The sequence below is a fragment of the Oryctolagus cuniculus genome, chromosome 16 (genome assembly GCF_964237555.1).
Source record: "Oryctolagus cuniculus chromosome 16, mOryCun1.1, whole genome shotgun sequence".
NCBI lineage: Eukaryota > Metazoa > Chordata > Mammalia > Lagomorpha > Leporidae > Oryctolagus > Oryctolagus cuniculus.
The window spans coordinates 26757505-26782614 of NC_091447.1; the positions used below are offsets into that span (position 1 = coordinate 26757505).

Here is a 25110-nt window from a genome sequence, read left to right on the forward strand (position 1 = left end):
CTTTTATTTGATTAAAGTGGTTTAACCAGCAGATCCGGCACTTACTGAGAGCATTCTTACAAAAGTGGCATTTGAAGCCAGCTAGGATCGCTGGTGCTATTTAGTTTAAATTGTTCCGAGGTTACGTTTGGTCTCCTGAAGCTGGAAGTAGGGTAGAATAAAGGTGTAAAGCCACAGGCCAAGCAGCGTCAGCTCCCCATCCGTGGGGCTGCCAATGCTCCCAGACTGCCTTCAAGCGCAGGGAGCATTCGCTCTGACTGTACAGTGGGAAACCTCCTTCTTCCCTCCAAATCAAAGTGTTGAGGAATTGGGGCTGGCGCTATGGCACAGCCGGTGAAGCTGACGCCTGCAGTGCCAGCATCCCGTAATGGCACCAGTTTGAGTCCCAGCTGCTCCTCTTCTGATCCAGCTCTCTTCTATGGCCTGGGGGAGCCATGGTTTATTTCCCAAATACCCACCCCATGGCTGTGAGGCAGGGGGAGGGGTGGTGCCAAGGCTGGAAGCCAGAAATGCTATCTGGGTCACCCATGCGGCAGGAACTCAACTGCTTGAGCCACCACTGCTGCCTCCCAGGGTCTGCATTAGCAGGAAGCTGGAAACAGGAGCCAGAGCTGCATATTGAACCCAGGTACCCCGATGATGGGATGTGTACATCTTAATAGTATCTTAACCACTGGGTGAATTGTCCATCCTACAGATAATTTTCAAAATTTCATCATTTCCTCTTTAAATGACTGTTTATTTGCTGATGATCAATAATTTTAGTGAAGCATTAACAAGTTCATGGGCAAAAATCAAGCTTAAATCCCCCAGCTGTCTATAGGAGCCTAACCATGCAAGCTAATACAGCACAACAGGGAGAACCACAGATTGCTGGCTCCAAGGCAGTAAAAAAATCAATTAGAAAGCAAAAACACAGCCTGGGCTCACAACATTTGTTTGTGGGCTGGCTAATAAGCCACAAATTTGTTAACTCCTAAATGAAAGTCTGGAACCACAATCTGAAGCTTTTTCTATTTTTGAATATTACTGATATTACTTTATATTTAAATAGTAGTTTACATACAGGGATACTGCTCACCTGACTTATCATAGATCTATATACAAATAACTGGAATTTTTTTGTTTATAAGATCATAGGTTATTGTTTCAGCTACATAGAAATGAAATACCACTACTAAAGTGGCATCTTACCTGCTTAAGGAATCGGTCTGATGCATTGCTGTGCTTAGCTAACACACTTGGTAGAGCAGGATTAGCATATTCAAATTGAGGATTGTAGGTATAGTCAGACCTGAAGAATCTGAGTTTTTCTTTTTCTAAGTTGGTGGGCTTTATAGCAGTCAATATACAAAATTTCTTCCCAGAGAAATCATCGCCTTTTTCAAAGCTTCTAGACAGCTGAGGCTGCTGCTTTGGCTTTGGAAGAGTAGAGAAATAGTGCCTCTTGACTTTGCTTTTTGGTTTAGGTGGCAGTACTATGCTGCTCCCTGTAACAGAGATATCATGCATAAACTTAACAGGACTTGACACTGAACTAGTGACAAAAACAGCAGGCTGCCTCTCTAGGCAGTACCAAGTACCACTGCTCATCACAGGCACAGGGGTTTTCATCCTACGAGGATCTTTACTACGAGAAGAGCTAGGAGATTTGCTGGGCTTTCTACATCTTTTGGAGCAGGTGGAGGATGACTGTTTTTGTGAATGATGCTTTTTCTCCTCCTTGCTCTGCAGTAGGACATTATAGCTACTGGTTCCAGTTGTGAAAATATCCTTTAGAATTCCAGAGGACAAATGCGAAAGGCTTCTTTTGCTGTCAATGATCAAGGATTCTTCTGCATTTAGAACAGACTTCTTGGCAAGTTCTTGCTCAGGCCAGTGAAGTTTTTCTGTGTTAATAAATAAAATCAAAACAAAAGAATAACAAAGATAACAGATGAAGCAAATTGCTTATCATATAAAAAGTAAGCTGAAGGGTCTATAAACTTTATAATTCTGTAACAATCATTACAAAAGACATTTTAAAGATCAAAAGGACATATTACTAAACTTTGGTCATGCCTGCTACTGTCATATCTCTTCTCTGAGGGTATATATGTTACATTATCTATAAAAATCCTCAGCTTCAAATCATTCAGATGATCAAAATCTAAAACTGATATGATGTAATAATACACATAAATAATCTCAATACTCCATTTCATCAGAGTGTAGATTTCACAGAAAGGATATACTTTCAATGGCATTATTAATATTAAAGTAAAACGCAAGGTACTTTCAAAAGCCAATATGATCTTGAAATTTACAACTATATATAAAGGGATCCATCAGTAAAACAAGGACAGCAATGCCTTTATTTACCTCAAAAATCATTTCTAAGTGACAAAGTACTTGAATTTGTCTAAACTCTAGCTTATCTGAACAAGACTCCAGCTCAAGTCCTGTTAACAATATTTATTGAATAAATAAATGAATGAATAAAAACCCTAAATATGTCATTTTCCAATCACTCTTGATAAACAGGTTACTTGCAGTTCTGGAATCATTTATATTCCTATGAGGAGATAGCTGCAGAAGTAGAAAGTAGAAAGACGTAAACCAGCAGTTCCCAAGTGATGGTGATGTTAGCCTCCAGGGGACATCTGGCAATGTCTGGAGACATTCTGACTGTCACAACTACAGAGGAGTGACTGGTATGTAGTGGGGACAGGCAAGGGATGATGCTAAACATCCCTTAGCGCACAGGACAGTCTCCTACAACAAACACTTATCTCAACATGTCTACAGCTCAGTAAATAGTAGTGAACAGAACAGTGGTGATTCTGTTGTAAACATTCATTTTAAAGCCCAGTGGTCATAGGGTTTAGGGCAAACAAACAGTAGTAGGTCAAAAGTGGGTAATAATCCAAATATGTAAGGTACTTAAAATCCTTTTAGCTAAATTTTCTAGGCCAGCATGTGAAATTTGAATTCTGATGGCTAAAAGATAACATGAAAGTATGAACCCAGGGGAGCTATATATCTATTATATGTACAAATTTACAGGCAGGAGCTAGATTGCACAGGGTCCTACTGAAGGCAGATTGTTAAAAAAGAAGCTGTTTTATAAATGTCAAAGACTTAATCAGTCAAAAATACCAGGACAAATTAAAAAAAAAAAAAACTGTCATCACAGGCTAGTAGGGCCCGGTTTCACAGCAGTTTGGCTTGACTGCTGTCAAATGATAGTCTAGATCCTTGTCAAATGATAGTCCAAACTGGGCAGGCTAGGCAAAGGAGCTAAGGAACACCAGGACACAAGTGCAGCCCAAGAACAATGTCAGTTTCCCTAAAAAGATACAGGTTTAGGTGACAATGAAAGGAAGACTGAAATGGACACTGACAGGGAAGAGAGATAAAGATAAGGCTGTCATAGCATAGAGAAGTAGGGTAAGGACTGGGTGCAGTCAGAAAGGTAAAGGGAGGGACTCAGATTTCTCACACGTGACCATCATTATTAATGAAAAGGGAAAGAGGTGCACCAAATGAAAGCAAGCAATGGGTGAAACTAAGAATTCCTATGTTGATGACTCATTACATGCATGTTGTGCTGATTTTTACAAACAAAACAAATATGCAATGTAAAAATGCTTTCTTGGTTCTGAAGATTTAGCAGCTTTATGACCAAAGAACTGAGCTCATAGAGTTATTTTATTTTGTCATAAAGCATCAGTGACCTACAAATTTATTATTTTGTCCCATGCCAAACAACCCATATTCTTTAGGATAGTAAAAAAAAAAAAAAGAAAGAAAAAAAAAGAAAAAAAAAAAAACAAAAACAAACAAACAAAGTCCCAAACCACCTGCCAAAACACTGTGCCACTGTGCGGTGTGGAGGGTGGCAGGGTGACAATGTGTGCCTGACAGAACTCCTCTCCCCGGGAGCTGCAGCATTTCAGTGCACTTGCTAATTATCTCCTGCGAGGTTTAGCATCCGTCCTGCTGAAGCTCCATGTGCTGCTGGCGAGATCAGGAGTGTCAAGGGTACCTTTTTTAACAAATGCCAATCCTGCCAAATGCTGGATATCTCATGAAGTTCAAAGCAGGACAAGTGGTCCTTCAAGAAGGATGGATACAAATTCATCTCTGAGTTACACTGACTGCATTTCAGCTGTGTGAAAAAGTAAAAGAAAATCTAAAGCTTTGATTATGTAATTTTGAATACTATTGTTTATTTTGTGAAAAATGACTTTTGGACATGCATAAGAAGACAATAAAAAGTGGATAAAATTGTCAGTTGTGTAAACAATCTAATAAATTCCCTGACTCTTTTTTCTGGAAAATTAAAACTTGTAAAAGCATAAACATATTTCTTTGGAGGAAGTGTGACTCACTTTTCCACCAAAATGTAGTAAGGTAATTAAAAATCATAATTTCTTATATTAAAGATATTACTGTATTATGTAACACTGTGGCTATCAGCAATCTCACAGTGAGTGAATGAAAAGAATCTGTTGATGGAAGAAAATCATTCATTGCAACCTGATTACATACACTGAGGAGAAAAGAATAAACATACACCAAGAAAAAAAGGATAAATAGCAAGATTGATACCCAGTAAATTCAAGTAGATGAATAAATTGAAGTTACCAACACAATGAAAGCTTAATATGTATCTAGAACAGGAGAAGAGGATACTAGGATTCCTGGCTTCCATTCCCAGCTCTTTCAATGACCTCTCTGTAATGTTACCCTAATCACTAAACCCATCAGTGCCTCCCATTCCTATCCCAAATAACGAGGGAGAAGGGGAACACTGCTCCCTGAACTTAACGTTTCACAAATCCAGGTGATTTGCTAATACTTAGAGAACCTGAGAACCTTGAATTACTTTACATCACAATGCAATAGGTTGCTTGCTTATGAACAAAAGAAAGAACAAAACAATCCCCAAGTTAAGATAAACACTTTAATTAATTTTATAAAGTGTTTCAGCACTTAAAACAAATTAAATAATAATGGAAAGAATGAATAAATAATGTACATTCATACAACAAAATACTACACTGCAATGTAAAAAATGAGTGATGTTACAAGTAACAAACAAGGTTGAATCTCAGACAATGCTGAACAAACAAAACCAGATGAAAAGAATATATACTGTATAATTTCATTTACATGTAGCTCAGAAACAGCAAAATTAATTCATGGTATTCAAAATCACAACAGTGAATTGGTTACCTTTGAGGGAAGGGACATGATATGGGAGGGGATACCAGGGAGCCTACCAGATGCTGGGAACATTGTATGTCTCCTTTTGGGCAATGTTATACATATACAAATTCATTTCAAACCCATATACTTTGCTGTATGTAAGCTACACCTTAGTTTTGTTAACATATTATATAAAAAAATCAAAAACTTTAGAAACATTTACTGCCTAATATATTTACATCATAACAATCGAAAAACTAAAATAACTCTAAATTCAATAATAGTTAATCAACTGTTAAGAAAAAGAGAAAACGGTCCCATGTTGTGACATAATGGGTAAAGTTGCTGCCTGTGGCAGCAGCATCCCATATGGGTGCAGACTGGTGTCCTGGCTGCTCTACTTCCCATCCCTAATGGCCTGGGAAAAGCGATGGAATACAGACCAAGAGCCTCGGCCCTTGCCACCCATGGGGGAGACCCAGAGGAAGTTCCTGGCTTTGGCCTGGCTCAGCCCTAGTCACTGTGGCCATTTGGTAAGTGAATCAGTGTTTGGAAGATCTCTCTCTCTCTCTCTCTCTCTTTAACTTTGACTTTCAGATAAACAAACAAGAAGGGAAGGAGGGAGGGAGGGAGGGAGGGAGGGAGGAAGGAAGGAAGGAAGGAAGGAAGGAAGGAAGGAAGGAAGGAAGGAAAAAGAAAAGAAGAAAATCATCAGTATTATTGACTAATATTTTAGGATTTTTTTTTTTTTTTTGGACAGGCAGAGTTAGATAGTGAGAAAGAGAGAGACAGAGAGAGAGAGAGAGAGAAAGGTCTTCCCTCCGTTGGTTCACCCCCCAAATGGCCGCTACAGCTGGAGCTGCCAGCTGGAGCTGCGCTGATCCGAAGCCAGGAGCCAGGTGCTTCCTCCTGGTCTCCCATGGGGTGCAGGGCCCAAGCACTTGGGCCATCCTCCACTGCCCTCCCGGGCCACAGCAGAGAGCTGGACTGGAAGAGGAGCAACCGGGACAGATTCCAGCACCCCAACCGGGACTAGAAGCTGGGGTGCCAGCGCCAAAGGCGGAGGATTAGCCTAGTGAGCCGCAGCGCTGGCCAGGATTCTTAAAAAATTTCAGTTAGGGGCCAGCACTGTGGCCCAGTAGGCTGTCTCCATCTGTGGTGCCAGCATCCCATATGGGCACCAGTTCGTATCCTGACTGCTCCTCTTCCGATCCAGCCCTGCTTGTGGCCTGGGAAAGCAGTAGAAGATGGCCCAAGTACTTGAGCCCCTGTACCCACATGGGAGACCAGGAGGAAGCTGCTGGCTCCTGGCTTTGGATCGGCAGAGCTCAGGCTGTTACAGCCATTTGGGGAGTGAACCAGCGGATGGAAGACCTTCCTCTCTCTCTCTCCCTCTCTCTGTCTGTAACTAACTCTGCCTCTCAAATAAATAAATAAATGAATAAAATCTTAAACAACAAATTTCGCAGCCGCAGTTGGGAGTGTTTCAGTGTTCCTCTATTAATTACATTCTTATTATGTGACACTTTTGTTTTGGGTCAGAAACTATTTTCTTTTTTAGAAATATGTAGGGTATTCTGATCGCCTTGACAATGATGGTCACGGTAAGAATGACTATTTTATATGTATCAACTAAAATGCCAGTACATGTGCCAGAAAACAAACTTCCCCATGGTTTTCTTCTTTTTTTAAAAAAGATTTTTTTTTTAATTTATTTGAAAGAGTTACAGAGAGAGGTAGACAGAGAAAGAGGTCTTCAATCCACTAGTTCACTCCCTAATTGGCTACAACTGCCGGAGCTGAGCTGATCCAAAGTCAGGAGCCAGGAGCTTCTTCCAGGTCTCCCACCTGGGTGTAGGGGCTCAAGCACCTGGGCCATCTTCTACTGCTTTCCCAGGCCATAGCAGAGAGCTGGATCAGAAGAGGAGTAACTGGGAATATAACCAGTGCCCATATGGGATGCTGTCCCTTTGGGCTGGGGCTTTAACTCTCTGTGCCACAATGTCGGAGGCTTCTACCTCAGCCGTTTCATCTCCTACAAAGTTCCCTTTAATCTCTCCAGTCCAGCCTCCCCTCCTTTGTCAATCCCTCTATTGTCTCTCCAGTCCAGATCGGGCTTCTCCGCACACACTGCCCTCTGAGTCTACAGAGAGCTTCCATTCTCCTCTGTTAGGTTAATACCTATCTATTCTATGAGAGCTTCGATCCCCCTGTTAGGTCAATACCTGTCTATCCTACAATTAAACAGCACTTGGGCAGGAAGTCTGACCTCCTCATTTTAGACCCTCCTAACAGCTTTCACCTCTTTTTCAAACCACCTGTCATGCTTGCAATTTTATATCTGTTGTATGATGGTCTTCTATTACCATGTACCTCTGTGTTGGTTGCTGCTACTTACCACCCAGCTTATGAAAGGGTGGTCAGAGGGGTGGCCAAGGGAAGAGAAAAGATAGAAGATTTGGTTGCCTGCAGGTTGAGGAAAAATATCATCCCAGGAAAGTATATAAAAAAAGAAATAATTAGTGAGGTTTAATGGGAGGTGCCTACTGCTGCAGGATAAACAGGAGCTATGTGCCTGAGTGTATGCACCCTGTATGGCCTAACATCATTGACCTTAGGAAGAATTTTGCTTCCAATATTTAAAAAAATTATCCTTGTTACAAAGGTGATTCATTTCCAGATGACTCATTAATCATTTTTTATCCTACAAATAAAATAAAGCCAGTGGATCATGCATTAACATAGGCTTGAATTGTATGGTTTCTGACAGCAATGTGACTGTGTCAGCTATCTTCTTTTGTATTTGGCAAACAACAAATTTATATTCAAGTACAATGGTTTTGCCTGAATTTTTGCCTATGGTTTTCAATGGCAAAAATTATTTACACATGTGTCTGTGATAAAAACTTACGTTGAAAAGACTATTAGATAATATAATACTGACATTAAATAAGATCTTGACATTGGATTTTGTGGCCCTAATCACAGGGTGCGGTCATTGTAACAATGGGCTGGTCTCCCAGCAGCTGGGAACAGGGGCTTTGGAACAGTCTGGTCTGAATCTTGACTCCATTTATTAGAAGCTGTGACCTTGACCCAGATAATTAACTTCTCCCTGCTGTACTTTCCTTATCTGTAAAATGGGGTAATAATAATACATATCTCATAGTATTGATGTGAGGATTTTAAAAGTTAATGTACGTAGCCGGCGCCGTGGCTCAATAGGCTAATCCTCCACCTTGCGGCGCCGGCACACCGGGTTCTAGTCCCGGTTGGGGCGCCGGATTCTGTCCCGGTTGCCCCTCTTCCAGGCCAGCTCTCTGCTATGGCCAGGGAGTGCAGTGGAGGATGGCCCAGGTGCTTGGGCCCTGCACCCCATGGGAGACCAGGAAAAGCACCTGGCTCCTGACTCCTGCCAGGATCAGCGCGGTGCGCCGGCTGCAGCGGCGGCCATTGGAGGGTGAACCAACGGCAAAGGAAGACCTTTCTCTCTCTGTCTCTCTCTCTCACTGTCCACTCTGCCTGTCAAAAAAAAAAAAAAAAAAAAGTTAATGTACGTGAAGTGTTGAGAACAGTGCTGGCCCATTACAGGTAGCTTTATTAACTAACATTATCATTGGTATGTTTCATGTTATATTCAACTCCTTTAGAAACACCTCAAGGAATAATATGAATGGGAAATATTTGGAATCATTAAATTTGGATTTCTAAGGTAAACTTAATATGTCTATAGAGTAATTAATTCTGCATTTTAGGGTAGACATTTTAGTGGCTTTAATAAACTATCTTTTGAAAGGCTATGAGAACACAAGCCTTTTCTGATTTGATTATGTTTTTAAGCAGCATATTTAGCTGTCGCTCCCCCTCTTCATGGAGGAACGACACAAGACCCTGCGCTGTTCTTTCGTCTGCTCGGCCCTCCCCGGGTTTGCTGCTGGTTCTTCCCGGGTTGGCTACTGGTCCTTCCCGGGTTGGCTACCGTCCCTTCCACCTCCGTGGAAGGGCAGTTCCCCCTGCCACATTCCCCACTTCCGCGGGGGAGCGGCACACCGCCAGCCGGCTCTCTCGGGGGCTGCACAGGTGTTCCTTCAGCTAGATGTTCCCCTTAGATGTTCCTTCTTAGATGTTCCTGGTGCATGTTGTCTCTCTCCTCCTTTATAGTCCTCTTCCACCAATCCCAACTCTGATACCCCACACGCCGAGTACGCTGCTCTCCTCCAATCAGGAGCAGGTCCTACAGTTTATTGGTTGAACTGGAGGCAGCTATGTAGAAGTTGTTTCCCTTCTCAGCGCCATATTGTGGGAGAGCAGATGCATAGAATAAGTCTTAATTCCAGTAACTTAGTCTAGTCCGAGTTGCTCCCAGTTGCTCCCCACATTTAGCATATGTATCTTATGCTATTTTATTCCTACAATCAGCAGTCCCACCAGGAAGTTATATTGAGAGTACCTTAAATCATGATTAATAAGCAAAAAGTCATCAAGTATTATAAAGGGAGAGATTGCATGAATCTAAAACAGTTTGTTCTACAAGTTGAGAAAAATGAACTCTTACTGAAAACAATCAAGTTCCTCTGCCTACCAGAACATGGGCAGTTAGTCAAGTACTATACGAAAGAAATGGGGAAACTATTTTGAAAGATGACCTGGTCAGTTATCTTTAAAGGGACCATAAATGTGAGGCTTGAATGCTCTCAAACGGTACCTGAATTTAATGTACTATAGATATTCACTGCCAAATTGTCTGTCTCAGGGTGTGCAACACACCAAGTTATACTGATAATTGTACTGCCACCCAATTATGGGAGGGAACTGAGGCAAGAGGAGTGGGTCTCCTATTTTATAAAACACCTCTCCTCAAACTTCCAGCTCTGCTTACCAAAATAATGCAAGAGCACTGTGTATTGCTGACCAGTTGATCAGAACGTCCCCTTTCTCATACTAATATTATCTCAATCTTATACTGTCTAGACAATGATTGCTCTGCTATGGGAGAAATGATTTTTGATAGATGTGAATTTTAAATCAAATAACCTGTGCAGTGCTAACATTTAACTGTATTTTTCTCCAAGAAGGTGGTTCTCAAAGTCTCAGGGGGATCTTGGCACCCACCAGGGGACATCTGGGAATATCTGGACATGTCTGGTTGCCACTACTATGGGAAGTTGGGGGAGGGTACCAAATGTGAAATAAAATAGTGAACAGGATTAAGATCATAAATATTTTCACTGGAATGGAATTTAGTTCTTCAATTAAAAAACTCACAGAAAAAAAGGTCTAATAGGTACTACAATGCCTTAAAGAATTCTGGCCTTATTTTGGTATCTCCCTCTCCTAGGTTGTTCTTTGTCATGACAGTGAACCACCATGAACCCCTTCCGGTAGAAATGTTTTCATGCATGCTGAAAGATATACTAGGAAATTACTCTAGTATTAGGTAAGATTTAAAAAAAAATGGCTAATATACGTGATTATTCATAACTAAAAAAGGCAAATAAACTTTCAGATCTGGGGTTGAAACACCCACATCTAATCGGCACTATAAACTGACCTATTAATTGAAAACAACTCAAAACGTTCTCACAGTTCGAGAATTAAAACATACACCTAACGATTTTATGCCGGCAAACACTGCAGTACGGAGGTGCGTCCTTTGGCTGCGCTTTCTGAGCATTCTAGAAAATCAGAATGCCTAACTGCACACCTACTATGCTTTGACATCTAGCCCGCACAGGTGCGGGATCAGCACTCCGTCCCCTGTCATTTGCTCACCGCGTGCACTTACTGACACCAGCGACAAAAGCAAGGGGCCCTTCCTCTCCTCCCGCAGCCCGCGCGCCCCGTACCGCTCCCGCGCCGCACGCGAGTCCACAGCCCACCGTTTCCCCGCTTCGGGGCTCCAGGGGGCCCGCCCCGCCCCGCACGCGCCGCCGCGGCCCGGGGGGACGCCGGCCGCCCCGCCAGCCCCCGCACTCACCCGTCACGCGAATGGACTCCAGCATCGTCCTGCCCGGGCGCAGGGGGCGACGGCCAAGGGGCCGCCGCGCAGCCTCTAGCCTCGGGCCGGGGCCTCAGTGGCGGGGACGCTGCGGGAGAGTGATCTCGGCGACCAGGGGCGGGACAAGGCTGGAGCGGACGAGGACGCGCGGACACAGCGCTGCGAGCAGCGCTCCTCCCACCCACAGGGGCTGGAAGGTGCACACAGGGGCTCTACCGCGGTGGCCGGGCTCGGAACCGGCCGCCGTGACGTGGCCGCTCCCCCCGTTGCTAGGAAACGCTCCGCGCCGACCCAGAGCGTTTCGCTTCACTGAGGCTGCGCGCCGCTTGGGGCGCTCGTGGGGCGCAGGCCGGGCTCCCAGACTGAGCCAGGGTCCAACGGTGACTCCCGGCGTGCACAGCGCAGGTGAGTCCCGTGGGGACTTCTGGGCGGCCAGCGACAGGCGTGGGTCTCGGGCCACGGCACACGCGTTTTCACTCATTATCCAAAAGCCTTTGCCGCCATTCAAGGAGGCTTAACTTGACAGACAGGAAGTTAGGGGGCCTGATAGACAAATAGGGGCCTCTTACTGATAGGAAGGCTGGCGGACGGGTGGTGTGACACAGCCCTTGCTCCATCCTTTCCTTAACTTACGAAGTGCCTGAAGTGTAGGAGGCTCAGAGATGTTTATCAGTTAATACCCCAGCATGCTGCTCTTAATACTAAAACACATTTTAATTCATGATTGTGCGACTGCTAGGGTCTGAATGTTATTTTTCAGTTTTTTTTTTCCACAAACGTGAGATAATAATCTTTTGCAATAATCGTGGGAAATTGGAGACTATACCAGGCTATGCCAGTTTTTTCAGAGGCTAATAGATGTAAGACTCTGAGCCAGGCTTTGAGGCCATCGGACAGTGCAGTCTAGGGGGAGCCCACAGGACGGTGCTGGCACTGACAGTCCACACAGCCACATTTTCTCTTTGCCCCTCCTCGAGGCTGAGGAAGGACAGGGCAATAATTAGAGTGTGTTTTAAACTCAGGAATGAAACAGATAGTTGGATGTCAGGAGCATCACGCTCAGAATGACTTGTGAAAAACTGTGTATTTTATCATCACTTCGAACAGTGGGCATTTACCTATCACAAATAGTGGGCAAACTCATATCTGATTCTCTCAGAAAATCCCGTGAACACCATCTTCACAAAGTATCCAGACTCTAGCCACTTGCTACCACTCTGGCTCGAGCCGCACCATCTCCTGTCTGGATTATAGCGGGAGCCTCCAAGATGGTCTCCCTATTTCCACCATCACCTTCTCCCTCTATCCTCAAAACTCAGTGGCCAGAGCGACCCTGTTAAGAAGATCACGTCAGTTGTCTTCTGAAAGCCCTTCAGTGGCTTCCTTACCCGTGAAGTCCTTTATGACCTAACCACTGGCCATGTCTTTGATCTCATCTCCAGCCCCACCTCTTAGAGGCTGGCTTCTTTGATTCTCCTCAACTATGCTGGGCACTGTTTCATCTCAAGGTGGGATTTTCCTGGTCTAGAATGCTCTTCCTCAGATACCCACAGGACTAGCTCTTTCACTTTCTTCAGGACCTGATTTGAACACCGACTCTCAGTGAAGCTTTTTTCTGGCCATTATATTTAAAATTCTACTCCTGGGGCAGGTATTTAGTGCAGCAGTTAAGATTCCGCTTGGGACACCTGCATCCCATGTTGCAAGTGTCTGAGTTTGAATCCTGGTTCCACTTCTTTTTTTGTTTTTTAAGATTACTTGAAAGAGTTAAAGGGAACACACACACACACACACACAGAGAGAGAGAGAGAGAGAGAGAGAGAGAGAGAGAGAGAGAGAAACACTTCCATATGCTGGTTTGTTCCCCCAGATGGCCACAATGGCCAGGGCTGGGCCAGGCTGAATTCAGGAGCCAGGAGCTTCATCTGGGTCTCCCACATGGGTGGCAGGGGTCCAAACACTCAGGCCATCTTCCACTGCTTTCCCCAGGCCATTAGCTGGCTCCACTTCTGATCCAGCTTCCTGAAACTGTGCACCCTGAGAGGCAGCACACGACGGCCCAAGTACTTGGGTCCCTGCTACCCATGGGAGATCCAGACTGAGTTCTGGGCTCTTGGCTTCTGCTTGCTCCAGCCTTGGCTGTTATGGGCATCTGGAGAGTGAACCAGTGAATGGAAGATAGCTATCTTTTTGTCTCTGTCTCTCTGCTTTTCAAATAAGATGAAAATAAAAATTTTAAATTTTACTCCTGTCTCACATTTCCTATCCTCCTTCTCTGCTTACTTTTTCCATGTAGCACTTAATATTATCTATTATACATTTTACTGATGTCTTGATTACTGTCTGTCTCCACAAGTACAGTGATTCTTTTATTTGTTCACTTCTAGGTTCCCAACACCAAGAATGGAGATGGCACATAGTAGGCAGCTCAATGAATATGTGTGCAGCAGACATCAGAAAGTACATGCATTTTGATTATAACTCAATGAAAACAGAATGATAGCACATTGGGACTGTGGTTGAAGAACAAATATTTGAGCAAAGCATTTGCTCTAGAGATGAGCAACGAATACTTTGCATTTATAAGAGCAGTGATTCTTGCAACATATGTCCTGAGGAAAAAGGCTGCACATGAACTGTTCTGTAGGTTTCCTTATATATCTAATTACAGAAACCTGCTTCCAAGTTTGCCATAAATGCTTCTATTCCCCCTCAAATTCCTACTTTTTACAGTCACTGCAGTTTGAGAGCTATTTCTCAAAAAAAGAAAGCTTCCTAAATAAGGTGACCAGCTCGCAAGTTCAGTGTCTGTACAAAGTTTACTCTGAATGCTTTTACTAAAACACATATTGTCCACTTTCATTATATATATGTTTACACTATATTTTAGATATGTATTATTCATTACATATTTATTTATATACAAGCCATTGTGCTTGGTGTTTTTAGAGTCATGATACCTGTATTCTTGGAATTTATTGACTAATAGGGAAAATTTTGTATGTATGCACACACACACATACATTTACATACACACATACATCTTGTATACAGATATATGTGTGTATATATGAAGGCACATTTAAAAGGTCATGGAATTAAAAAACAAGTTTAATTTGGTTTAAAAATCCATGAATAGTTATTTCATAATACCTATTTTCCTTGAACTTTTTAAAGACTTTTCAATGCATGGGTTCCAAAACAAATTTATCTTTGAATTCCATTTTCTACACCCTTTTTTCTTATTAATAATTTTAAAATTTTGATTATTTTTATTATTTGAAAGGCATAAAGAGAGACACAGATAGAAATCTTCCACTTAGTCTCTAAAAGCCCACAGCAGCTGGGACGGGAAACTCAGGGGCCCAAAACTCAATCTGGGTCTCCCATGTGGGTGACAGTGACCCAACCACTGGAGCCGTCACCACTACTTCCCATAGTGTGCATTAGCAGGAAGCTGGTATCAGAAGCGAAGGCAGGGGCAGGCATTGAGGCATAGCGGGTTAAGCCACTGCCTATGATGCCTGCATCCCATTTTCGACACCAGTTTAGCTGCACCACTTCTAATTCAGCTCCCTCCTATTGCTCCTGGGAAAGCAGCAGAAGATGGCCCAAGTGCTTGGGCCCCTGTGACCCACATAGGAGACCTGGATGAAGCTCCTGGATACTAGCTCCTGGCTTTGGCTGGGACAAGCCCCAGGTGTTGTGACCATTTAGGGAGTGTATCAGCAGATGGAAGACCTCTCTCTCTCTCTGTCCTTCCCTCTTTCTGTAAATAAAAATGAATAACTCTTTAAAAAAAATAAAGAAGCAAAGGCAAGACTTGACTCAGATGGAACAGAGAGGTATCCTAAGTGGCAGCTTAAGTGGAATACAAATGTACATGAATAGACAAGTTAGAGAATGATATGCACTAAAGGCATACTTCCTTCTTCAGCATTTCGTTAAACTCAAGAGTTACAAAAGTTATCAAATTTGATACCCCTGTAGATAGCCCACCAAGAATATTATTTCACCCTTTACTTTTATAATGATTTATATGTTCACTCTACCAATATTTTCCTGTGGATCATTTTGATTTCTAAATATCTTTAGTGATAAAGACCATATAAAAGTACAAATCAATGTAATCAAAACATTTAAAACATACATTTGTTTGGTATTGAAGCACTCTTGCTAACAACTTCATAAATATAGTTTTTCTGTTTATTTTTAGAAAACTAGTGCCGTATCCTCTCCTTTTACTATTCCTGTCTGTGCAATTATTCATCCTCGTCAAGCTTTGTGCATCTGCTTAGTTAATTACTGATTCATGTTATGCCTGCTTAGTATTTCCACTGGGTACAGCATCTGCAGCTGTCCAGTGGGCCACTTTTGAGTCTGCATTGTTTTTAAATGTCCACCAGAACAATGAACAATCCCATCATTCTAAGAAATTTTGTTTTATACCTGTTTCTACATTAACCATTCCTATTGAGACAAATGGTTGATTTGATTATCAGTTACTGCTCCAACCTCAAAGTGCTGATTGCAAAATTAAGGACTTAATAAAGTTTACTTTAATAATTTATATTTACATTTAAGGATGCTTCTCCCTCTTTTAAGTTTAACTAAGCCCAATTTTCTGATAATAACCAAGAATCCCATTATTATTATCTTGTTGGAATATACCCACTTTCCTTTCATGGTCATATTAGGTATTGTAGTTACACTGTATTGTGGATCACTTTAACCTCTGAATATCTATAATGATGATTTCCAGTCAATTTTAAATTGAAAAATTATGGGAGCTGCTAGAGACACCTACATCCCACATTGGAGAGCATAATTTGAGTCCTAGCTTCACTTCTGATCCAGCATTCTGCTGATGCACACCCTAGGAAGCAGTAAATGATGGTCAGGTACCTGGGTTCCTGCCACTCAAGTGGGAGACCTGGATTGAGTTCCTGGCTCCTGGCTTTCACCTGGTCCAGCATCAGCTGCTGTGGACATTTGGGCAGTCAATCAGTAGATGGAGGATCTCTGTCTGTCTCTGTCTCTCTTTCAAATAAAATGAAAATAAATTTAAAATTTCTAAATCATAGGAAATTTTGACATAACCATAGCTCTATATGTTGTGGAATTCTCGTGCTATGGGCAAAGAACTTATTTCTTACCAGTAATTTTTCTGTAACTAATTATTCATATGAATCCACATATTCCTTTTACATGCTACCTAGCAGGATGGACAGTATGTGTTGCTGACAAAAATATTTACTTTACTTGCTATTCAAAAGTTAGTTGCTGTAGTTTTGGTATTAAAATAGCTGGTTAAACCATCTCTGTAATAAGAGAATACTTTTTGTATGTTTTAATTTTTTAATGGTTTCTTTACTTGAAGAGGGAGTGAGGGAGGGACAGAGAGAGAGAGAGAGAGAGAGAGAGAGATCACCCATCTGCTGGTTTTCTCCCCAAATTGGGGAGCTGGAGGAGAAGCAGAGCAGTCAGGACTCCAACAGGCACTTCAATATGAGAAGCCAGCATTGCAAGCTGCCCCTGTTTACTTTTTAGAATAAAAAATCAACATCCTCCAAATAAAAGACTCAGAAGACTCATTTGCTTTGGGTGGGAGAGGGGACAAATAATGGCCAAAAAAGAGGAAGAGAAGGCTTGGTGAAGACTGGACACCCTAACTGAAAAGCATTGGTACCGGAGAGACCAATCGGAATAGCACCACACTTCCTACTGCAGAAGTTCATCTTTTTGAGAGCAGAACAAGGACACATTATAACTGAAACTAAGAAAACGTTTAATTTCTGAAGGGAGAAATAATCTTAGTAATTCAATATGAATTATAATATTCAAATAATATTGGGCCGGCGCCGCGGCTCACTAGGCTAATCCTCCGCCTAGCGGCGCCGGCACACCGGGTTCTAGTCCCGGTCGGGGCGCCGGATTCTGTCCCGGTTGCCCCTCTTCCAGGCCAGCCCTCTGCTGTGGCCAGGGAGTGCAGTGGAGGATGGCCCAAGTACTTGGGCCCTGCACCCCATGGGAGACCAGGAGAAGCACCTGGCTCCTGGCTCCTGCCATCGGATCAGCGCGGTGCGCCGGCCGCGGCGGCCATTGGAGGGTGAACCAACGGCAAAGGAAGACCTTTCTCTCTGTCTCTCTCTCTCACTGTCCACTCTGCCTGTCAAAAAAAAAAAAAAATTCAAATAATATTTATTTACTTTTAAAACAATGGTAGAGGGGCTGACATTGTGGTGAAATGGGTAAAGTCGCCACCTGCATTGCTGGCATCCCATATATGTGCTGGTTCAAGTCCCTGCTGCTCTATTTCCAATCCAGCTGTCTGCTATGGCTTGGGAAAGCAATAGAAGATGGACCAAGTTCTTGGGCCCCTGCACTGGTGTGAGAGACCCAGAGGAAGCTCCTGGCTCCTGGCTTCAGATCAGTGCAGCTCCGGCCTGTGCAGCCAATTGGGGAGTGAACCAGTGCATGGAAGACCCTCCATTCCCCCCCCCCCCCCCCGCCTCACCTCTCTCTGTGTAACTCTGACTTTCAAATAAATAAATAAATCTTAAAAAAAAAAAAAAAAAGAATGGTAGAGGTGAGACGCTTCTAGAAAATTCTTTTGGCTTTTATTCCTGTTCTATTGAAAGCAATTTATAACAGTCTATGTTGTTGAAAATATATGAATTGAGGAAAATTAACCTGCAGCCTGCTCTTATAAAAGAACAGGGCAAGTCTAGTTGCAATACCCCAGATTCTAACAAGCATTAAGAGAAGCCTTAGGGCAAGCTGTGACTGGACTTAGAAAACAACAGGAAAAGAAGAAAAGAAAAGAAAAAGAAATCTAGCCAGGGAATAGTTGGTAAAAATGTTATTTTTTAAATTCTCAGTGACATTTGAATGCTTTCAGGATGTCTGTATCGAGATAATGGAATGTTTTCAGTGTGCCTATATTCAGGAGAATGGCAAGCATTAAGTGGAAGTCAAATAAAAGAATGCTTTGTGAAACTGCCTCCGTGTTTTTACCTCATTGTAAACAGAACAGTGCAGAAGTCCTGGGAAACTGGTTTTTTTTTTTTCTTGATAAGCTGTTTTGTGTAAATTATTAGGGAAGAAAGGAGATTCTATAACTATTCATAATTATATTTTGAAGAAATGAAGATGTGCATTAATTTACTCTTTCTGTACATATTTATGAAGTTTTATAATATACAAAGCAAAATGATGAAACAGCCATGACACCCACCCAGGAACAACCTACTGATGGTATGTTCATACATATGTAAACATGATGTAGGCACAGCAGTCAGTGCTCAGGCACTCAAAACAGAGATGCTATGGTTAGTAACTCAGAATCCCAGCTCTCTTGGAACGTATGTGACGTAATTTCTGAGATAGATACTTGCTATTCATACATATGTAAACATGATGTAGGCACAGCAGTCAGTGCTCAGGCACTCAAAACAGAGATGCTATGGTTAGTAACTCAGAATCCCAGCTCTCTTGGAACGTATGTGACGTAATTTCTGAGATAGATACTTGCTATAAAGTTTCATAAATCAAGAAGTATGCCAGATGGTGACAGAGCAACAGCAGTCAAGAAAGGCCCGTTTGAGGAAGTGACTTTGGAGCTAAAACTTGAATAAGAGTCATAGGAAGTTCTGCAGGATAGGCATTCTATGCAGAAGGGCTTGCCAAGACAAAGCCCGAGATAGGAATGACCTTGGCATGATCCTGCAGGTACATGAAGATCTGTGTGGCTGAAGTCCAGTAAGCTGGGGAGAAGGGGCAAGAGGAAAGATCTGAGAGTAGGCAGAGTTTAAGAAAAGGAGTTTGGACTTCATTCTAAGTGCATCAGGAGCCACTGGGAGACTTTAAACAGGGGGTGACATAATGTGATTTATGTTTTGAAGTTTGCAGTGTCTTCTCTGAAGATACTGCATAATCCGTCAAGAGTAGAAGCACAGAAACCAAATATGAGGCTCTAGTAGCACATCAAGTGAGGGGATGGTGGTGGCTTGGAGAGGGATAAAAGCTGTAGCGAGGGAGAGAAGGACACATTTCAAACTGGAGCTGATCAGAATGTTGAATATACGATGGAATAGCAAGAAGGGAAGAAGGAAGTGAATATGAGTCCTAGGATTCTGGCTAGAGCAACTGGGTAGACAGCGGAAATGGAGAAGACGGAAGAGGGAGGCTTAGTGGGGAAATAGGATATATGTTTAATATACCAGTTGATATCCAACTCAAGATTTCAAATAGGTCATTGGATATAAGAGTTCAGAGCTCAGCAGAGATACTAGGCTAGAGAAATAAACTTGGGAGCCATTAGTATATTGATAATATTTTTAACTCAATGGGACTTACGAGATAACTCAGAGAGAAGATGTAGGTAGACAAGAACACTCTTCAGTAGAATTTACAATTCTCAATCATTTGGTTGTAGAGCAGACGAAAAGGCCCAGGCAAGGTTTTATTTATGTTCCCATCTATCTATAATCTACCTACACAGGAAGACAGTAATATATATGACTGGATAATTACAATTATATATGTGTATATGTGTGAATGGCTTTTTTTCTAAACTGTGTTATGGATAGCTTACAGATATGATGTACCTTTACCTCTAATACTTCATGAGTGTATACATGTAAATACAATTATCTATGTATGGAATGTGTGGTGAGAGAGAGAAAAAAAAGTCAATGTGGGCCGGCGCCGCAGCTCACTAGGCTAATCCTCCGCCTAGCGGCGCCGGCACACCGGGTTCTAGTCCCGGTCGGGGCGCCGGATTCTGTCCCGGTTGCCCCTCTTCCAGGCCAGCTCTCTGCTGTGGCCAGGGAGTGCAGTGGAGGATGGCCCAGGTGCTTGGGCCCTGCACCCCATGGGAGACCAGGAAAAGCACCTGGCTCCTGGCTCCTGCCATCGGATCAGCGCGGTGCGCCGGCCGCAGTGCGCCGGCCGCGGCGGCCATTGGAGGGTGAACCAACAGCAAAGGAAGACCTTTCTCTCTGTCTCTCTCTCTCACTGTCCACTCTGCCTGTCAAAAAAAAAAAAAAAATTAAAAAAAAAAGTCAATGTGGTAAGTATTAACATACCAGAAATCTGGGTGATTCATGGAATCCAGGAATTTTGTTCCACTTTTTCTCTCTTTGGAGAAGTATATAAACTTCTGTAACTGTTCCATAAGTCTGAAATCATGTCAAAATAAAGTGCTGCAAATTGAACACAAAGGAAGATGACCTCACTGTGGACAAGGTATGAAATCTAATCAGACAAAATATTCAGCTAGACTCATATTTAGATACTCAAAAGTGATAAGCAGGGCATTCTGGTAGTGAGAAAACCATGTAGGTGGCAAACAACAGTTTGTTCAGAGAAAAACAAGTGATTGAGTTCTGTTCTTAGAGTGCTTTCCTTGGTGTTGAACATGAAGGAAAGTGTGGTAAGGTCATTTGCAGGGTGTAAAGAGGTGGGATGGGAAATGTGATGGAGGATGTGATATGGAATCAAATGAATAAGAATAAAAGGATTACAAACAGCATTCAAGGTCCAGGTAAGTTGAGATAAATGTGAAATGCAGTTAGTTCAATTTCTTGTCTATTTTAGCAATGCTCAGCAAGCCTACAAAGAGAAGATTAGAGATTGGCAAGTTAAATGCAGCAAGGACAAGAGGCAGATGGGAATGGTGTTGAAATAGTTTCCCTTGAGGCCCATTGAGTAAGGAATGAATGAGGCATAAAGGGAGCTGGGCAGTCAGTATTTGAGGAAGAGACCCAGGAAGGGCCGATGACAGATCTGATAATCTTAGACTAATCACAATCTTGTTTCCTCATCTGATTTTTTAGCTGGCTGTGTTGCATGATTTGTAAGTTCCCTGCCAGCTTCTAATTTAAAAACAAAACAAAACAAAACAAAACAAATAAACCTCTCTTTTCCTCTTGGCCTCTTTTTCAGAACAGATTGAACTACTTTACATGTGGCCTCATAGAAAAGGGTAGAATGGGAGGCCAGGTTTAATATCGGGTCATGGCAACCATGCCTGAATTATAATATTTTTGATTTGACCAAAAGTTGGAAAAGGAGACTGGACTAAAGGTCAGCTTTGGGATAGGATGTGGCAGTTGGGCTGTACAGGTTTAGTAGGAGTAGGCAGCAGTGGAGGAGATAAAGATTTGAGATTAGAATCAGGAGGCCAGTTTGGGGGGTTTGAAATCTTGGAGATGGAGCATTTCCAAGTACTGATCAAAGTCCAGATATGGGCAGACTCATGTGGATTAGTAGAAGACAAGATGAGGTTTGTATAGTTTGAGGGTTGGAAGAACGACAAGGTCAAGGTATAGGAGTCTGTGGTCCCTAAGAATCCATTAGCAAACGTTTCTTGAGGGCCTATTAAGTGCCAGGCATGAATGGGACTTAGAAGACTTGAGCTATGGTTTTAATATGTCCTCCCCAAACCACTGTTGGGGATTTAATCCTCACTGCAATGGCATTGTGAGGTGAGTCCTAAAGGAAGGTGTTTCATATACCAGGGTTATGGGGGCTCCACCATTGTGAATAGACTAGTGTTCATTATAAAAGGGTTTGAACTGCAAGCTTGTCCCCCCTCTCTCACTCACTCTCTCGTGCATACACACTTGTCCTTCCATTTTCCTCCATAGGATGATGCAACAAGAAGGCCCTTACCAGATGAAGCCACTTGGTTTTGGACTTCCCAAGCTCTAGAACTATAAGAAACAAATTTCTGTTCTTTATAAATTACACAGACTCTGGTATTGAGTTAGAGTAGATAATGGGTTAGGAAACTTGGATGGTTGTCAGGCTTGAGAAGCAGGGAGATGGAAAGTGTAAAGTAGATGTCTACTCTAACATGTGGAAAGACTAATGAGAGATTAGATGAACCATGGTCTGAAAGAAGTGTGGGAGAAGAAATTTTTGAAATGCTAGGTCATAAATTTATAACTGATATAACGGAGTATAATGAAACTGGTATTCTCTTACATTAAATTTAGACACTTTATCTTAGATGTTTAAGAAACACAAGCTGAGGGTAGGTATTTGACCTAGTGGTCAAGACACCCACATCCCATCTCAAACTTACTGGGGTTCAATTACCAGTTACGGCTCCTGATTCTGGCTTCCTGTCAGTGCAGACCCTAGGAGGAGTAGGTGAAGGTTGATGTAGTTGGGTCCCATCCACCCACATAGGAAGCCTGGCTTCAGTGCCTCCCAACTTCAGCCTGGCCCAGTCTTGGCCATTGTGGGCATTTGGGGAATGAGAGCTCTGTTTCCCTGCCTCTCAAATAAAAAAAGGGAAAGACTGTTGCTATTTTTGCAATATTTAAGACCTATATTTCTTTCTTTTTTAAAGAGACTTATTTATTTGAAAGCAGAGTTCTAGAGAGGCAGAGGCAGAGGTGCAAGGGGAGAAGGAGAGAGAGAGAGAGAGAGAGAGAGAGAAATATCTTCCATCCACTGGTTCACTCCCCAACTGGCTGCAAAGGCTGCAGCTGGGCTGCTCTGAAGCCAGGAGTTAGGAGTTTCCTCCAGGTCTCCCACGTGGATGCAGGGGCCCAAGCATTTGGGCCATATTCTACTGCTTTCCCAGGCCATAGCAGACAGTTGGATTGGAAGTGGAGCAGCAGGGACTTGAACCGGTGCTCTTATGGGATGCAGGCACTGCAGGTGGCAGCTTTATCCACTAAGCCACAGTGCCAGCCCCTGCTCCACTTCTGATCTAGCTCCCTGCTAATGGCCTGTGAAAGCAGTGGAAGACGGCTCAAATGCTTGGGCCCCTGTACCCCCATGGAAGATCCAGAAGAAGCTCCTGGCTCCTGGCTTTAGATCCACCCAGCTCCGCCATTGCGGCCATTTAGGGAGTGAACCAGCAGGTGAAGACCTCTCTCTTTGTCTCTCCTTCTCTCTGTCTGCAGCTCTGCCTCTCAAATAAATTAATCTTTTTTAAAAGATTTTTTTATTTAGTAAATATAAATTTCCAAAGTACAGTTTATGGATTACATTGGCTTCCCCCCCCCATAACTTCCCTCCCACTCGCACCCCTCCCATCTCCTGCTCCCTCTCCCATTCCATTCACATCAAGATTCATTTTCAATTATCTTTATATACAGAAGATCAATTCAGTATATACTAAATAAATATTTCATCAGTTTGCACCCACACAGAAACACAAGTGTAAAATACTGTTTCAGTACTAGTTATAACATTACTTCACATTGGACAACACATTAAGGACAGATCCCACATGAGAAGTAAGTACACAGTGACTCCTGTTGTTGACTTAACAATTTGACACTCTTGTTTATGGTGTCAGTAATCTCCCTAGTCATGAGTTGCCAAGGCTATGGAAGCCTTTTGAGTTCACCGACTTCGATCTTATTCCTACAGGGTCATAGTCAAAGTGGAAGTTCTCTCCTTCCTTCAGAGAAAGGTACCTCCTTCTTTGATAACCTGTTCTTTCCACTGGGATCTCACTTGCAGAGATCATTCATTTAGGTGTTTTGTTTTGTTTTGTTTTTGCCAGAGTGGCTTGGCTTTCCATGCCTAAAATACTCTCATGGGCTTTTCAGCTGGATCCAAATGCCTTAAGGGCTGATTCTGAGGCCAGAGTGCTGTTTAGGACATCCACTATTCTATGAGTCTGCTGTGTATCCCACTTTCCATGTTGGATCGTTCTCTCCCTTTTAGATTCTATCAGTTAGTATTAGCAGACACTAGTCTTGTTTGTGTGATCCCTTTGACTCTTAGACCTATCAGTGTGATCAATTGTGAACTGAAGTTGATCACTTGGACTAGTGAGATGGCATTGGTACATGCCACCTTGATAAATAAAGATTTATTTATTTATTTGAAAGTCAGAGTTACACAGCAGAGAGAGGAGAGGCAGAGAGAGAGAGAGAGAGAGAGAGAGAGAGAGAGGTCTTCCATCAGATGGTTCACTCCCCAATTGGCAGCAAGAGCTGAAGCTGCGGCGATCCAAAGCCAGGAGCCAGGAGCTTCCTCTGGGTCTCTCATGTGGGTGCAGGGACCCAAGGACTTGGGCCATCTTCTACTGCTTTCCCAGGCCATAGCAGAAAGCCGGATTGGAAATGGAGCATCCAGGTCTTGAACCGATGCCCTAATGGGATGCCGGTGCTTCAGGTCAGGGCGTTAACCCACTGTGCCAGAGTGCTGGCCTCTAAATTAATCTTTTAAAAAAATTAAGCTTTAAAGAATATAGGTATGGAAAAGTAAATAATACATAAATTATAGTGTGATAAATACACAAAGTAATCCTTTTTTTTTTTTTTTGACAGGCAGAGTTAGACAGTGAGAGAGAGAGAGACAGAGAGACAGAGAAAAAGGTCTTCCTTCCATTGATTCACTCCCCAAATGGCTGCCACAGCAGGCGCGCAACACCGATCTGAAGCCAGGAGCCAGGTGCTTTTCCTGGTCTCCCATGTGGGTGCAGGGACCCAAGCACTTGGGCCATCCTCCACTGCCTTCCCGGGCCACAGCAGAGAGCTGGCCTGGAAGAGGGGCAACCAGGACAGAATCCAGCGCCCCGACAGGGACTAGAACCCGGTGTGCCGGCTCTGCTAGGTGGAGGATTAGCCTATTGAGCCGCGGCGCCGGCCATCTGACTTTCAAGTAAATAAATAAATCTTTAAAAAAAAAATAAATAATTCAATATGCTTAAAAGCACACTATATTTTCTCTGTCTCTGGAACCCAAATTTTTTTATTTTTTAAAAATTTTTATTAATTAATTTTTTTGAGGGCCAGAGAAAGAGGGAGAGAGACAGAGATAGAGAGCTCCGATCTGCAGGTTCACTTCCTCAGAAGCCTGCAATGGCTGAGAATGGATCACGCTGAGGGCAGGAGCAGGAACTCAATCCAGGTGGCAGACTCAACTACTTGAGCCATCAACTG

The 25110-nt window shown here is 42.9% G+C and overlaps 2 protein-coding genes across 6 annotated transcripts in view; one reads left to right on the forward strand and one right to left on the reverse strand.

The window, feature by feature from the left end:
• MATCAP2 (microtubule associated tyrosine carboxypeptidase 2) overlaps positions 1-25110 on the reverse strand; it is a 50025-nt gene that overhangs the window by 17672 nt on the left and 7243 nt on the right. For 2 of the 5 annotated variants that reach the window (XM_008261646.4, XM_008261648.4), the window contains exon 3: positions 1195-1889. In XM_008261646.4, coding sequence (XP_008259868.1) covers positions 1195-1889 — 695 coding nt within the window. Of the gene's footprint in view, positions 1-1194; positions 1890-11170; positions 11451-25110 lie in introns of those variants that run through there. The other 3 variants (XM_008261647.4, XM_002713759.5, XM_017344429.3) reach the window with 3 other exon arrangements.
• The window catches only part of ANLN (anillin, actin binding protein), an 85039-nt gene continuing 71435 nt past the window's right edge, over positions 11507-25110 (forward strand). Inside the window, exon 1 of the mRNA XM_051853292.2 lies at positions 11507-11596. The gene's annotated coding sequence lies outside the window, so the exon portion shown is untranslated. The remainder of the gene's footprint in view (positions 11597-25110) is intronic.